Source organism: Rhincodon typus, chromosome 17 (genome assembly GCF_021869965.1).
Source record: "Rhincodon typus isolate 14 chromosome 17, sRhiTyp1.1, whole genome shotgun sequence".
Taxonomy (NCBI): Eukaryota; Metazoa; Chordata; class Chondrichthyes; order Orectolobiformes; family Rhincodontidae; genus Rhincodon; species Rhincodon typus.
In genome coordinates this window covers 43375001-43392229 of record NC_063348.1, presented here as the reverse complement: position 1 = coordinate 43392229, position 17229 = coordinate 43375001, and the positions used below count along the sequence as shown (strand labels likewise).

At 41.2% G+C, this 17229-nt stretch overlaps 1 protein-coding gene across 1 annotated transcript in view; it reads left to right on the top strand.

Moving 5' to 3' along the window:
• The window catches only part of abtb2b (ankyrin repeat and BTB (POZ) domain containing 2b), a 193470-nt gene that overhangs the window by 118834 nt on the left and 57407 nt on the right, over nucleotides 1-17229 (top strand). The window contains exon 3 of the mRNA XM_048607357.1: nucleotides 16311-16457. Coding sequence (XP_048463314.1) covers nucleotides 16311-16457 — 147 coding nt within the window. The remainder of the gene's footprint in view (nucleotides 1-16310; nucleotides 16458-17229) is intronic.

Genomic DNA, 17229 nt, shown 5'->3' with positions numbered 1-17229 from the left:
TTGGATTGAAATGCAAAAAATCATGTACAAATGTCCATCCTAGTTTGCCATAGTCATGCAACCCCTACCACGAGGCCCACACACTGTAGGCAGACACCATGACATATCACTGAATGGGTTTTTCATCCATTGGCACACATTTATTAATTCTCACTAGTTCATTTATTAGCTGATGCAGTTACAATATCTTCACTATTTATGCTGACATGTGCAGTACGTGCATTTTGACTCATGAAAGCAGAATTAATAGAACTCATCCCTATTCACAATCATCCATTGAAACGTGAAGGCACAACACCTTGGGACAGTCCGGTTAGGGCAGACAGTACCTTTCCTCATTCCAATTGGATCATCAGTTACTTTTGGGAAAAACAAGTCAGTTAACGTTTCAGAAGCCATCAAATTTTCTTTGAGTGAAGCAAGTTGAAAGTCAAGAAATCTTTGATCTCTTAAGAGGATCATCTGGATTACTGCATGCAGTACTGGTCACCATACTTGTGGAAGGATGTTAATGAGTTGGAAGCAAGTCAGAGATAATTTTCTAGACTCTAACCTGAAATGAGAAGATTGCCTTATGAGAAAGAGCTGTGCAGTCTAGAAGAAGAATCAAAAGTGACTTAATTGAAACACAAGACCCTGAGGGGACTCGACTGGGTTGATGAAGAAAGGATGTTTCCTCTTGTGGGAGAATCGAGAACTAGGGGCCATTTTTTCAAATGGGTGACCCCTTATTTTTAAACTGAGATGAGGAAACTTTTTTTTCACAGAGAATTGAGAATCTTTGGAATTCCTTTTCTCAAAAGGCAGTGGATGCAGAACCTTTAAATATTTTTAAGGCGGAAGTAAATAGATTCTTGATTACCAAGGGAATAAAAGATTATCACAGGTATGCACGAATTGTAGAATTGAGGTTAAGATCAGATCAGCCATGGTCTCATTGAATCAGGCTCAAAGCATCGAGTGGCCTACTCCTGTTCTGAATTCAAATGTGGGAGGACAGTGAATGGTGAGTGACTGTAAAGCAAGGACAGTGGAAAGGACGAGGATTGAGCAAATACTTCAAAAGATAATGGTGAGGGTGATTATGGAGAATAGAGGAAAAGGTATTTAGAAGCTGAAGCAGGTGGTAATGCTATCGGAGTAAGGATTTATGGAAACATATGATGGGGTAATGGATGAGAAGGGAACTGCTGAGGATTGTATTTTCCAAAAACTAAGTCCAACGCTCACCTCAAATGCAGCCTGCATTCATTGGTGCTTCTAGTCCTTCTATTACACACCATGCTACTCAATCACACCATCCCCAATAAAGAAACAGGTGTAATGAGAAGCAGAGGATACGTAGAAACTGAAAAGAAAGAATCAAGTCAGATGAAGCAATGCCTGAATGTTCGAAGCAATGCCTGGATGTTCAAAGCAAAGAAAATGCCTATTTTTTTACATTATTTATTCATTCACACAATGTGTCTATTTTTCATTTCATTTGTCCTAATGAGGGTGGTGGTGAGCTGCTTTCTTGAATTCTTATGTGTCTTGTGTGACCATTCCAGAAAGGTGGTTAGAGTCAGTCACATCACTGTAAATCTGGAATCACTGACAGGCCATAAATTAAATAAGGATGGCTGATTTCATCCCTGAAGGGTCAGTGATCAGGCATCTGCTGTTCCTGATATATATTAACATGTATATTTTGATGTAAGGCATCATTGTAAAATTTTAAACTTTGAAATATTGTAAACTGCAGGAAGGACAATAGAATTTCAAGAAAGATTAGTAACGTTGGAATGGGCAGACAAGTGGTTAATGACACTTATTGCAGAGAAATGGGAAGTGATTAATTTTGATAGGAAGAATGTGGTGAAGTACAATTCTAAATGGAGAGCATGGGGACATGGGTATATAGATGCACAAATCATCAAAGGTGACTGTACAGATTGAGAACACTGGTAATAAAGCATATGGCATCCTAAGCTTTATAAATAGGGGCATTGAGAATAAGAGCAGAGAGGCATGTTGAACCTCAATAAAATGCTAATTCAGCTTCAACTGGTATTGCATTAGAGCGATTAGACAGGATGCAGAAAAGATTCACAAGAATAGTTGTAAGAATTAAAAACTTCAGCGAATGGAGACAAATTGGAGAATTGGGACTTTTCTTGCTAGAGAAGTGAAAGCTGAGAGAAGATCTAATAAAGGTCTTCAAAATCATGAGGGACCTAGAGCGAAAATGTAGGGAGAATCTGTTCCCGTGGGTTGAAGGAACAAGAACCAGAGGATAGTGATTTTAGGTGGATAGCAAAACAAAAAATGAAGACATGAGAAAAACCTTTTTCCTACACTGTGAATGTTGAGGATCTGGAATGCACCAGCCTGAAAGTGTAGTGGAGCCATTATCAATCACAACTTTCAGAAGAGAATTGGATCAAATTGAACTGGAACAATTTTCAGGGTTATGGGAAAAGGTGGGTGAGTGGGACTGAATTGTTCCTGCAGTGAGTTAGCACAGTGGGATGAATAGCTTCCTTAGCTGTAACTATTCAATCATTCTATCAAGAATATTAGTGAACCAGATGGATTTTTATGACACTTCAGTAGTTGCAGAATACCACGGCAGATTACCAGCTTTTTTTAATAGTTTAATTTGATTAAATATAAATTTGAGTGCCATTATGGAATTTAAATTCCATTCTCTGATTCATATAGTCCAGGCCTCTGGGTTACCAGGCACATAAATGAACCATTAAACTACCTTACCATTTATCTTCACCGGAACATCCGTTAGTGAGATGTTAAAACCATTTCTTCATACACTACCTCCAATTATAAATTCCTGTGTCCACATTTTTTTGGAAACTCTCAAAACTATTTTACACTGTCCTTAAATTCTTCCACTGCAGCACCATCACTGGCAAAAAGATGTTATTGCAGTATGCTATGCTTAAAAAATTCATAAGGCAAATGTAAAAACATGCACAGAATGTGAGATCTTACACTGTGGACTCTAATGCTGTTCAGTTCTGAAGAAAGATGACTGGACCCAAAGTGTTAACTCTGCTTCCCCTCAACAGATGCTGCCAGACCTGCTAAGTTTTTGCAGCAATTTCCGATTTTGTTTCACCTGGGCATTAACCGTGTTGACAGGATACTAATGGCAGCTAAAATGCAAATGCCTAGAAAATACCATTCAATGGTCTGGTTATCTTTTATTGTTTTACTGCAAGTCTGTGTAAACAAATTTAGTGAACATTGCATTGTTCTTACTTTAACAACGTGGCTGACAGGACCTCCGTTTATCAGAACAGGGAAGAGCGAGAGAGCTGATATTCTGCGATATGCTTAATGTGTACCTCGTCTGGAAAATGACATCATCTCAGGCTAATCAAAGCCAGTTTATAGAGCTGAGGGTCTCATAAATTCAGGTTCAAACATGTCCATGTACAGTAATTTTGGTTTGTAACAGCAAAGTACAGGAAACCTCACTCTGCATTTTGCTCACTATCAAAACATCACTGTTAATAAAGTCTTGCTTTTAATGAGATTCTAGATACAGTTTTAATTCATTCCAGTTGGAAAGCAGCTTATGAAGATCAAGAGGTAAAGATGTAAGATGGGCAGATGAGCTGACTGGGTATTTACTGCACGTTTATTTGTAACTCACCCCAAAGCCCTTCCTTGTGCTGTGATATCAGCTGCTCATTTTCAAAAGTTCTGCTCCTGGCCTTGTCCATATGTAATCTTTTGATTTAAGATCATTGGTCCACAATTTTGAAGAGCTCAGAAAGTGGAATCAAAACACCAAATAAAGAAAGTTCTAAATAATTCCCTGCAGCACCGTTATACTGTGACTCCAAGTTTTTAAACATGCCTGAGTTGTAACCAGAACTCTTGCTTTGCCTTTGTTCCCTGTGAAAGCTGTTAGTTTGGATAAACCTAACTCATGAGTCAAGTAACTCTTGCAATCATGGCTGCACACCTAGATTTTAGTTTTAAGTTGTGGACGTATTGCACTTAGCGTAAGGAGAGACAAGTATCAACAAACCAAAATTACTTGAGTGCACAGAAAACCGCTTTACCAATTTCCACCTTTAACAAGTGAATATGGAGCAACCAGATGGAGGAATGTATCTTTCTATTCTGTCAGCTAAGGGTTTCTAAGGGTCCACGTGTGCTGTATTTCCAACTTTTTATTGCTTGGAAGCTGCTATATTGATGGTGCCACTCTTAGAGCAGTCGATTTATAAACTGCTCCCTTCTCTGTGGAAATGGATCATGAAGGTTTGGTATGGTAGATTCAAATTCTCAACAAATAGGGCATTAATTATTTCTGGCTGTATGTCATTTTGGCAATAATGATCTCAAGGTCTTCCTCCCCCTTCCTCATTCTGAATTCAAAATACAAACTGAAATGAATGGGATCTCATCCAGAACTGCAGGATGACTGTCGAAGTGTCACATCAATTCCATATTTTTTTTTCTTTATTAATTCAAAGATGAGGGGATTGCTGGCTAGGTAGCATTTGTTGGCCATCCCTAATTACCCAGAGGGCAGTTAAGAGTCAACCACATTGCTGTGGGTCTGGAGTCACATGTAGGCTAGACCAGGTAAGGATGGCAGTTTGCTTCCCTAAAGGACATTAGTGAACCAGATGGGTTTTTCTGACAATCGACAATGGATTCACGGTCATTATTAGACTGTTAATTCCAGATATTTATTGAATGCAAATTCCACCATCTGCCATGGCGGGATTCAAACCCAGGTCTCCAGAACATTAACTGGGTCTTTAGAGTAACAGTCCAGCGATAATAGGTCATCGCCTCCCCTATTTCAGGGAGTAGGGTCAGAATTCGACAGTGGTTTTTTTTTTGATATTTTCTTGAAAATTATCATAGCGTTAGTTGTGTTTGCAATAAAGCCATTGAAATATTTGGAGGTATTCATCAAGCTTTTGTACAAAACAGGCAGTAACAAATCAAGCACCCGTTCTGACCTCCCTTGATTTTTCATTATCTTTAATAGAATTAAATATTTGGCTGAGTAATAAAAAGCCAATACAGTAAATACCCACTGAGTTCATCTGTTCATGTTGCATCTTTGTTTCTTTATCTCTAAGCTGCTTCCTGTCTGGTATGGATTAAAAGTGTATCTGGAATCTTATTAAAATGACAATGTGGGGAGGGGATGGCCGAGTGGTATTATTGCTGGACTGTTAATGCAGAGACGCAGGTAATATTCTGGGGACCTGGGTTTGAATCCCACCGTGGCAGATGGTGGAATTTGAATTCAACATAAAAAAATATCTGGAATTAAGGCTCTAAAGTTGACCATGAAACTGCTTGTCAGAAAAACTCATCTGGTTCACTAATGTCCTTTAGGGAAGGAAACTGCCATCCTTACCTGGTCTGGCCCATAAGTGGTTCCAAACTCACTGCAATGTGATTGACTCTTTACTGCCCACTGGGTAATTAGGGATGGCCAATAAATGCTGGCCTAGCTAGTAATGCCCTTGTTCCGTAAGTGAATAAAAAAAGCTTAATCTAATCTACCTATAACCTGAACTAGATTAGTTAATATTATTTTTTTAAAAAAAGTAATTGCTTAAAAGAAATTTTAGAAATGTCATTTGGTAGTACATAATTTGAGTATTGCTGAAAGAAGACACATTCATTGAAGTTTTTTTATCTTACACTAATCAGGACAATTCAGAAGAATGTGAAGGGAAAACAACATCTACACTGTATGAGTGAAAAGTGTTGATTGTTTGATAAGTGATTGACTGGTAGAGGTGTTGCACTGGTTATTGTTGACTGTTAAATACCAGTCTTTTTTTAAAATTTAAACCAGGCAGTTTGATCCTGAGAAAAGAACTTGAGAATGTCTATCACCTATTTTGTTGAGTTGAAATAAACACTATGTGCATACATTCTTTCTGTCTTCAAAAAACTAGGCTCTGTGTATAAATATATATAGCTTTTAGCACATGAGTGTGCCACATTGAGGCCCACTGACAATCCTAACTTAGTTGTTAACATAATTGTTTATACATTCTGTTGTCTAATCACATGATCACACCTAATGTTTGCACTGCGTTGAGAGTTTTGGAAGCTCTGGTTGGTGAGGTGTAGTCAGTCCACGTGTGTTTCAAACAACCAAAGGAAAATGCTGAGATAACAAGGTGTAGAGCTGGATGAACACAGCAGGCCAGGCAGCATCAGAGGTGCCGGAAGGCTGACGTTTCGGATCTGGACCCTTCTTCAGAAATGGGGGAGGGGAAGGGGACTCTGAAATAAATAGAGAAACGGGGGGAGGTGATGATAGAAGGTGGATAAAGGATTAGATAGGTGGAGAGGAGACAGACAGGTCAAGAAGACAGGGATGGAGAGGTAAGGGTGAGTGTAGGTAGGGAGTTAGGATGGGGGTTGGTCAGTCAAGGGAAGACGGACAGGTCGAGGAGGCGGGGATGAGGCTGGTAGGTAAGAGGTGGGGGTGGGGGTTGAGGTGGGCGGAACGGATAGGTGGGAGAAAAGACGGACAGGTCAAGGAGGCGGGGGACGAGCTGGGCTGGTTTTGGGATGAGGTCGGGGGCGGGGAGATTTTGAAGCTTGTGAAGTCCACATTGAGACCATTGGGCTGCAGAGTTCCCAAGCGAAATATGAGGTGCTGTTCCTGCAGCCTTTGGGTGGCATCGTTGTGGCACTGGAGGAGGCCCAGGATGGACATGTTGTCCAAAGAGTGGGAGGGGGAGTTGAAGTGGTTCACAACTGGGAGGTGCAGTCGTTTGTTGCGAACTGAACGTAGGTGTTCCACAAAGCGGTCTCCAAGCCTCCGCTTGGTTTCCCCGATGTAGAGGAGGCCACGTCAGGAACAGCGGATACAATATACCACATTAGCAGATGTGCAGGTGAACATCTGCTTAATGTGGAACATTAACATTAACATCTGCTTAATCTTGGGGCCTAGGATAGGAAAGGAAAATGCTGTTTAATATGATCCTCCAGTCTTTGGTATGTGGAGCTTACATATCTGACATCACACTGGCGCTGAAATTTATATACCATGCAAGTCATTTGTATGATAATCAGAACATCTCTCTGGCTTGATGGCACATTGTGTTAGTGGCAGACACCACTCCAGTTGCTATTGCATTGTAACAGCTTGAAACAGGTAGCTTCTGCTAGGTAAGATGCCTCACTTGACTTATTTGAAACATTTGAAACTCCTTAGGAGCTTGTAGGGATATTTCCCTCCACTGCAGCACCTAGAATTAAGATGAGATGAGGTCTCTTTAGGACTGAAAAGAGACATGCTTTTTCGCTAAAATGATGGTGGTGCTGGGCTGCCTTCTTAAACTATTGCAGTCCGTATGGTGTAGGTACACCCACAGTGGAAGGTGTTCCAGGATTTTGCGATACTGCAATGCTAAGGGAATAGCGATATAATTACAAGTCAGGATGGTGATTGGCTTAAAGAGGAATTTTCATTTGGTAGTGGTGTTGTCTTGCATTTGCTGCTCTTCACCTTTTAGGTGATGGTGCCCATGGATTTGGAAGGTGTGGTCCAAGGAGCCTGATGGAATTCTGCAGTGCATCTTGTAGGTAGTACACACTTCTGTTACTGTATGATGATGGTGGAGAAGCAGATTTTGGATGTGGTACCAGTTAAATGGACTGCTATGTCCTGGATGGTGTCAAGCATCTTGTTTTGTTGGCACTGCCCTCATGCAGGCAAGTGGGGAATATTCCATTACACCTCACTTGTTCTCCTGACTTGGTGCTTTATTTGAAATGATAAGTTGATTAGATGCAGTGCATTAACAAGGGTTGTATCCAAGATACCTTGTTGCAGTTCAAGAGGCGATAAACTGTGTTGGTGATTTAAGGCTCATGTTCAGTCCATATCTTCAGCACCAACGGACTATTGCTGATACAGCTATCAGTCATGATCTTTTTTCCAATGTCCCCTTCCCACACCTGGTGACCTGCGCCAACTCCTGTATCAAAGGCATCAAGATTTGTTTTTCTTTCTCACTTAGGTACAGCAGGAAATCAAGGAGTGGAGTTGTCATATTTTTCCTTGACTTAATTGGGGTAGGGGCACACGCATGTTGAGAATTATTTGCTTGTTGCTGTGCAGGGGCAGTTTAAGCAACATCAGATGCTCAGTAACTTCCTTGGGATAGCAAGCCAACTTAGAGATGAGATGGTTCATGACAACAAAGTTCACATCAGTTTGTGCCATTCTTCTTTTCCATAGCCATTTTGAAACAATGAGTAACCTCCACTGATTTCTTTCTGCTGATTTCTTCTTCCTAACATAGACAGGATTTGCAGAGGGTTGTAACCTGGATGTTGTATTTGGCTTGCTCTCTACCCAAAAAGAACAGGCCTTTTCTCAGATCTGTTTGTTGTGATACTGTCCATGAGGCTACACATGACCCACACAACCACAATGCACTGTGTCACCTTTACTTTGTTTTTCGCAAAAACTGCATTATGACCACGTTAATGGATCCCTGTCAGCTGTGGCCTGTTCTCGAATCCAAGTTGTGCACAGCAAGTTCCCACAAACAGCAATGAAATTGTGATCTGGTAATCTGCTCATTCTTTGTCAAATAGTGGCACCTGAGCAGACAGAAGAGGCTTCATTTTTAAATTTTACCTGAAAGATGACATCTTGAATAGTGTGACAACACTACCCCAAAACAGGCTGTCCCCTTTTAAAGAACCAGATATCAAAGTGTCACTAATTTTGCAGCTGCTTAGCCATCTGCTGCCCTTGCAGAGATTGGCTTTTCTGAGAGAGTGCTCAGCATCAATGCCTGAGGTGATGTGGATGAGGTTATCTTTCAGGGAGATGAAAGGCAGTCACCCCCGCGACATGGACTGCAAATGTATTATTAACTAGAAGTACAGTATCAACAGCTGCGTTATCATTGAGTCATAAAGCATAGAAACAGACCCTTCGGTCCAACCAGTCCATGCCCACCATGTTCCCAAACTGAACTAGTCCCACCTGTCTGTGCTTGGCCCATACCCCTCCAAATCTTTCCTATTCATGAACTTATCCAAATATCCTTTAAATATTCTCACTGTACCTGCATCCACCACTTTATCTGGCAGTTCATTCCACATATGAACCATTGTGTCTTTAAAAGAAAGTTGCCCCAATGTCCTTTTTAAATCTTTCTCCTTTCACCTTAAAAATATGCCCCCTAGTTTTGAAGCCCCCCCCAACCTAGAGAAAAGACCCTTGTCATTTACCTTATCTATGCCCTTCATGATTTTATAAATCTCAGTAACGTTATCCCTCAACTTCCTATGTTCCAGTGGAAAAAGGTTCCAGCCTTTCCAGTCTATTTTTTAAATCTCAAACCCTCCATTCCCAGCAACATCCTGGTAAATCTTTTCTGAACCCTCTCCAGTTTAATAGTATCCTTCCTATAACAGGCCGACCAGAACTGCGCACAGTACTCCAGAAGAGGCCTCACCAATGCCCTGTACAATGTCAATATAACATCCCAACTCCTACACTCAATGGCCTGAGCAATGAAGGCAAATGTGCCAAATGCCACCTTAACCACCCTGTCTACCTATGATTCAAATTTCAAGGAATTATGTACCGGAACCTCTAGGTCTCTCTCTGTTCTACAACACTACTCAGAGCCCTACCATTAATTGTGCAAGCCCTGTCCTTGTAGACTTCAAAATATTTCATTTACCCTTGGACATGAAAAATGCTTTACAAATGCAACCATTGGGTCCTGACCCAAAAAGTCAACTTTCCTGCTCTCTCTGATGCTGCCTGGCCTGCTGTGTTCCTCCATCTCCACACTGTGTTATCTCAACCCTTTTGTTTGTTCTCTTATCAGTGCAAACAGCCACTACATGAGTAGTTGTGGTATATGCAGGACTGTATAGTGACCCAGCTCATGAAGGGTTGCATACCTTGGGAGGAGCATGCAGGATGACCACCTCCGTACTGGTACACAACAGACATCCACCTCATTCTCACTCTCACTGGGAAAACACTTGGAAGCAGTGCACGCTCACAAAATAAAAGAAATATGACATTTACTTTAATTAATAGAAAGCACTCGAGGTGGAGCATACATGCGCTTAACATCGAATGAGGATTGGAAAACCTTCCTCGTGACTGATGTTGTGATATATCCTGATAGTTCTCTTCCTATGATACAGGTTAAGGAAGTTGGAGGAGAAAGAATGTACTATTAATGAGAATAGATAATCCTTAATTCATCTCTCCTCTGATCTCCCTCTTCCTCCTCCAGAACTGAGAGCGGTTTTGCCATCCAGTTTCTCATGGGTCCCAACTTTAGGCTGACTCCAGCATGGGAACAACTTGGAAAAGGCGTTAACAGGTGCACTGGTAAAACAATGGCACAAACCAGAAAATGACATGCAGTTGTTTGACACAAGTCCTCAGCAGGCTGTATTTTAAGAAACAGTAGCTGACATTATTGAATTGTCCAACCTTCCAGCGTCCGTTCTATTTATGTCTGAGTCTTGACAGTACAGTTAGTGCATTAGCAGCATTATAGAACAGAGAAATGTTGAATTTTTTTTAATATAAGATGATCTGCAACCCTTCAAACATATTCACTTTCACCGACTACACTGGACAGGCATAAGCAGAATATTGTTCCCTGTACTTGATGAGTCATTGATGACTGTCATGTTAAAGGCCATTATGTACAAAACTAATATTTTGCTCATGGAATGTTCATTTATTTAGCAATTATATTTGTTATCCCGTTCACACTTAACCTATCTATTGAATAAAATGTAATGATTGCTGATTGGATTACGACAATTTACCTGTTGCCTCAATGTAAAACCGTAGAGTTGATAACTACTTAGATGTTTTCACTTCTGGTTAAAATTTCACTTACAATAGAATAGCCTTTATTGTATGTACACTCGAGGGAATGCAGTGAAAAGTTTGTCGCCTCTCGGTGCCATCTTAGGTACAGATACTTAAGTGTTGTCACGGTAAAAAAAAAAATAGGTTAGCATGGTAATAGAGTGGAAAAAGTCCAGAATGATGATAAAAAGTGACTGTTAAGTACTTAAGTTCTAGTCCTTTTTAAACATGAATCCATGCCCACTGGCTTCAGAACGCGAGGCCACACTACCTCTACACGCTTCCAGGACTCGCTCTGCTGCTGCTCTGGCTCTGGCTCGTGTTTGGTCTGCTCCCCGCTCCGGGGCTCGGCCCGCGCTCGCTCTGCTCCCCGCTCCGGGGCTCAGCCCGCGCTCGCTCTGCTCCCCGCTCCGGGACTCGGCCCGCGCTCGCTCTGCTCCCATCCACGCTGCAGCTGTAACTCGTCTCCCTTTAATGATAACTAATTCCCACATGTTTGACATTAAGTTTTTCCGGTTTACAGTCTTGCATTCCATTTATAAAGCTCCGACATCACTAATTATTCTGGATAAGTTCATGAAAAGCCACTCTTGTTCTCCATACATCTCTTTATTGGTAAACTGAACTTCTAAGGTCTTTTCAGCTGTATTTAATAATTTGTTACAAATGAGTCTACCAAAAACCTCAATCACACAGAAATGATTGCTGCATTGATTTCCAGTTCTTGAAACTGTCAGATTAAAATAATACTGTGAATTTAATAGTTATGATGCACCATATTTATGCTCTTATTAAAAGGGTCTCCATAAGTTTTACCACGACCATCTTTAGATTTACACACTGAAAAACCACAGCCTCTGGCTGGCTGTAACATGTAGATAAGCATTCTAAAACAGATAGGTTTGGAGTTTTTAGCAGTCTTTTTAAAAAAGCACATCAAGGAGGAACAAAAAGATGCAGCAGCAGACAAGTTTACCCTTTTTTAAAAATTTCACTAATAATTTTGACTTTTCCTGTACATTCAAGCTTTTGATTTCACTTGCCTCGTTACTTTCTCACCAGACTAGATGTCATTTCTGTTCTGGTTTGAACGGACAAAGCAGTCCTAATAGTACAAGTTATTTCAAAGTCAGATTAACTAGTGTTCAGCAGTGGACAGGAAAGGTAATTAATGCAAAAATAGTGCCTGCACAGCTTTTACTCAGCAGCTGAAATGAACATGGTGTCTTATTAACTCTTAAATGGAGGTTACATGTCAGAAACGTTGGATTTCTCAAAGGCCGTAATGCATGTAATTGCCCCAAAGCAACTAGAGATCTGTCTAAATAATAAATTTTAGTACTTGAATATCAAGTGTCTCCATAAGTAAGTATTATCACAGATTAACGGTTTGAACCATATTTGTAAAGCAACACCGAGGCAAAACTAAGTGCGCCATCGTACAGCAGCATTCCCTGGTTTCGTAATGGAGCATAATTGCAGAGATATGAAACCACATTTCAAGCTATAGCGTGGATCATTGCTGTCCCTGGATTCCCCAACCTGTGGTTATGTTAGCCTCATTTGACCTTGTAGCAGGAGACAACAGTGCTGTCTGCAGTTGCTGACTTGTATCCTGTGAAAACAATTGTTCATGAACACTTGGTGTGCCAGAAGTTGCAATTGTGATCGCACGGGTACAAATGCCAGTCAGTGAGGATAGCCTGGTTGTTCATTGCACTTGCACAATGCCACTCAGAGCAGAACAGAGCCTGATTGGAAACATCAGCCTCATGGTTCATGAGATATTCACAGATTTGATTGGTGCAAAAATGTCTACTGCTTCTTGCTTAGACCGTAAGATATAAGAGCTGAATTAGACCATTCAGCCCATCAATCTACTATTGGATCATAGCTGATATGTCTCTCAAACCCTTCCCCTGACTTTTCCCTGTAACCCTTGATCCCCTTACTGATCAAGACCCTATCCATCCCTGTATTGAGGAGGTTCCTAGTAGATAAGCACAGAATATCTGTCACTCCTCCTGTGCTAATCAAAATCTATCAGACATTCTGGTTTCCTTTTGTAATGGTGTTACAATTGAATAAAGGTAACCACAAACACATGACTGAGAAGCTGGCCAGAGTAGATTGGAAGGGGAGCCTAGCAGGGAAGACAATGGAGCAGCAATGGCAGGGGTTTCTGGGGGTAATTCAGAGGTACAGCAGAAAGTCAACTCAAGGAAGAAGATGCATACTAAGATGCAATCGTAGCAGACAAGGGAAGTCAGGGACAGCATAAAAGCAAAAGAAAAAGCATACAATGTGGTGAAGATTAGTGAGAAGCCACAGGATTGCGAGGACTTTATCTTCTGCTAGATTTCAAAGAATAAAGCAATAAGGAGGGGGATGATATATGAGGGTAAGCTAGCCAGTAATATAAAAGAAGATTGCAAGAATTTTGTTTCAGATACATAAAAGCTAAGAGAGGGGCAAGAGTGGACATTGGACCACTGGAAAATGAGGCTGGAGCAGTAGTAATGAGAACAAAGAAATGGCAGAGATAGTAGGAACTGCCGATGCTGGAGTCTGAGATAAGGTGTAGAGCTGGATGAACACAGCAGGCCAGGCAGCATCAGAGGAGCAGGAAAGCTGACGTTTTGAGTCTGGACCCTTCTTCAGAAGTGGGGGAGGGCAGAAATGGCAGAGATACTTTGTATCTGTTTTCACAGCCAGCAGCACACCAGAACTTCGAGAGTCGGAAGTAGAGATGATTGTTGTGCCATTACTAAGGAAAAGGTGATGGGGAAACTGAAAGGTCTGCAGGTGGATAAATATCCTGGACCAGATGGACAAATATCCTGGACCAGATGGACTACACTGAAGAATTCTGAAGGAGATAGCTGAGGGTATTGTGGAGGCACTGGAGATGACATTTCAGGAATTATTGGAGTCAGGAAGGGTCTCAGAAGCATGGAAAATGGCTGATGTAACACCCCTGTTTAAGAAGGGAGGGAGGAAGAAGACAGGAAACTATAGGCTGGTTAGCCTGACCTCTCTTGCTGATAAGATGTTAGAGTCCACTATTAAGGATGAGATTATGGAGTACTTGGAAGTGTGTGATAAAATAGTGCTGACTCAGCATGGCTTCATCAAGGGGAGGTCATGCCTGACAAATCAATTAGAATTCTCTGAGTAGGTAACAAGCAAAGAGAGCCAATGGATATGATCTATTTGGATTTCCAGAAGGCCTGTGACAAGATGCAGCACAGGAAACTGCTAAATATGATAAGAACCGTGGTGTTAGGAGCATGGATAGAGGATTGGCTGACTGGCAGAAGGCAGAGAATGGGGATAAAGGGGTCTTGTCAGGATGGCAGCAGGTGGATATTGGAGTCCTGCCCAATTGAGACCACAATGATTCACATTAAACATTAGTGATCTGGATGAAGGAACTGAGGGCATTGTTTGCTAAGTTTGTAGATGACACAAAGATAGGTGGAGGGGCAGGTTAGTGTTTAGGAAATGGGGAGGCTCCAGAAGTATTTGGACAGGTTAGGACTGTGGGCAAAGAAATAGCAGTTGGAATACCATGTGGGAAAGCGTGAGATTTAGCGCTTTGGTAGGAAGAAAAGAGGCATAGACTATTTTCTAAACAGGGAAAGGCTTCAAAAATCTGAAACACAAGGGGACCTGGGAGTCCTAGTTCAGATTGCTCTTAACATGCAGATTCAGTTAGCAGTTAGAAAGGCAAATGCAATGTTGGCATTCATTCAAGAAGGCTGTAATATAAGAACAGAAATGAACTGCAGAGGCTAACTAAGTCTCTGGTCAGACTGCATTTGGAATATTATGAGCAGTTTTGGGCGCTTATGTAAGGATGGATGTGCTGGTATTGGAAGAGGCTCAGAAGAAATTCACAAGAATGATCCCAGTGATGAAGAGATTGTTGTATGAAGATTGGTTGAGGACTCTGGATCTTTACTGAATGGAATATAGAATGATGAGGGGGGGTGGGATCTGATTTAAACTTACAAAATACTGAGAGGCCTGAATGGAGTGAATGTGGGGAAGATGTTTCCATCACTAGGACCTGAGAACACAGTCTCAGAATGAAGGGATGGCCTTTAGAACTGAGACAAGGAATTTCTTCAGCCAGAGGATGGGGAATCTGTGGAACTCGGTGCTACAGAATGCTGTGGAGGCCAAATTATTGAGTGTATTTAAGACCGAGGTGGATAGGTTTCTGATCTGTAAAGGGATCAAGGGTTATGTAGGGAAAGGCAGGAGAATGGGGTTGAGAAGGACGTCAGCCATGATCGAGTCAGCTCTGTAATTCAATGGGCAGAATTCTGCTCCTATATCATGGTCTTCCAGATGTCTCTCGATTGTGCCTGATACCAGTAATGGTCCAGGGCAAAGGAACATCTTCAATAAAAGGGCATAAAACCTTATGGAAAGGTTAGTGAATTATGAAGAAAATTTTAAAAAAAGGCTATGATTGGCTTGTATGTCAAGATTTAGTCTCCCATCAGTTTGTTTTAAATTAGTTGACATCACAGCTGATTCTTAACAGCACATTTTCAGTATGCACACTGGCTTCTGTGGCTTTCATTATCTCAGCAGCTGGCCTGTATGGGATCTAAACTCCAAAACGCACATGTTACTATGGAATCCACTTATCTGAGATAGCGGTTGCCAACGTCACAGTTCAGCACCCTGTGGTACAAAGTGGCTCACGTTCCTGTTAGACGGAACCACGGTCCATTTTGTGCTACCAGCTGATCAGGCAAAGGCACCATATTTGGAGGCCAGTGAAAATGCCAAACTTTTATACAGTTTACAGCCTCCTGTTTGGTAAATCTGACTGACATTTCCTTCAGGTTGTGTAGGTTCTCTGAGGGAGATGAAAGAAGAAAGTACTTGGAGAAGATCACTTGATGAAAATACTCCACGGCTGACAAAACATAACATTCACAAACCAAATACCGAATAAGCAGGCATTACATAATGTTATTAAGCACTACTTCAAATAATTTTTGTAGCTGTTATTTTATATGGCAGTCAAAATCTTTGAGAATCTTTTTAATTAAGACAAGTAGAAATGATATTGCTTATTGGTGACCTGGAAGAACAGGGAGTTGTATGCACTTTGCGAGATGAACACTACAAATGACATTTGAACTTGTGCCAGTTTGATAAGGAGTTTATGATAAACAAGAGGTGTCAACATGAGATCACCGAGTTACTAAATATCTTCGTGTCAACCACAGGCATTGGTGCAGGCAGAACTGCCTGGTAAGGCAAGCAAAGTCATTGTAAATAGAAAGAGATTCATTCTAAAGGGGAATTCAGACTATAATTCACATCACAAAGGAATGCAACGAGGAGGTGGATATTTACAGGTGAGTGCATGGACGTGTTACTGACCTGATGCTCCACTGTTTTGTAGGTGTGCTTTCCCTGCCTGCCCACTTCAGTTTATATAACAACGGATTGTTGACAAAAGATGGACGTGCTGACGCATACGCTCAACTGGAGCTTCGAACCCTGGAGCAGTCCCTACTGGCAACGTGTGTTGGTAGCATTTCGGAGCTAAGTGAGTTCATTGATTTTTCACTGCCAATCTGTTGATGTTTGTATTTGTAACATTTTTCCAGAGTACACATTCTCCCTTTTGAAAAAAATCCTTCAGGCAGTGAAATGTTTATTTCAGCGATGTTTTCCTCTGAATCCTTGCCTTTTATTTCCAGAAGGGCCCCCATTTGAAATTTGCTTCCTTACTTTATTTGGGTACTTTTTTAAAAAAATTCACTTGTGGGGCGTGCTCATCGCTGGCTGGGCAGGAATTTTATTGCCCGTCCCTAGTCCTCTTTGAGGAGATGGTGGTGCGCTGCTAGCTTTGGATATAAAGCCACTCTCTGGATGGATGCTGACAGGAAACATGTCTCCTTACCTGTACTCTTTCTATTGATGTATTGAGAAGGCATGAGGAAAGAATTGTGAATGACTTTGTCTCCCTCCCTTTTGGAAGGTGCCTGCATCCTGTTCTATAATTTCTTCCTGCTATCTGTTTGAAACCTGAATCCAGAATGTGAGGAATTGTAACGTTGAATTCATTCCCTCGGAGATTATCGCAATTCTGATTATTTTTTGAACATTGACTTTGACACTTTCACTTTTGACATTGTTTCTGGTCATTCAAACTAATATCTATTACACAATATAAGATGCAGTTGTTGAAAAGTATTGTGGGGAACATTTAAAACTTCATAACCCTATCCCGGTAGATCTAAAAATCTACTTTGTGAATCTAAAAGTCTATTTTCAGGAAAGAGATAGTAGGAACTGCCGATGCTGGAGAATCTGAG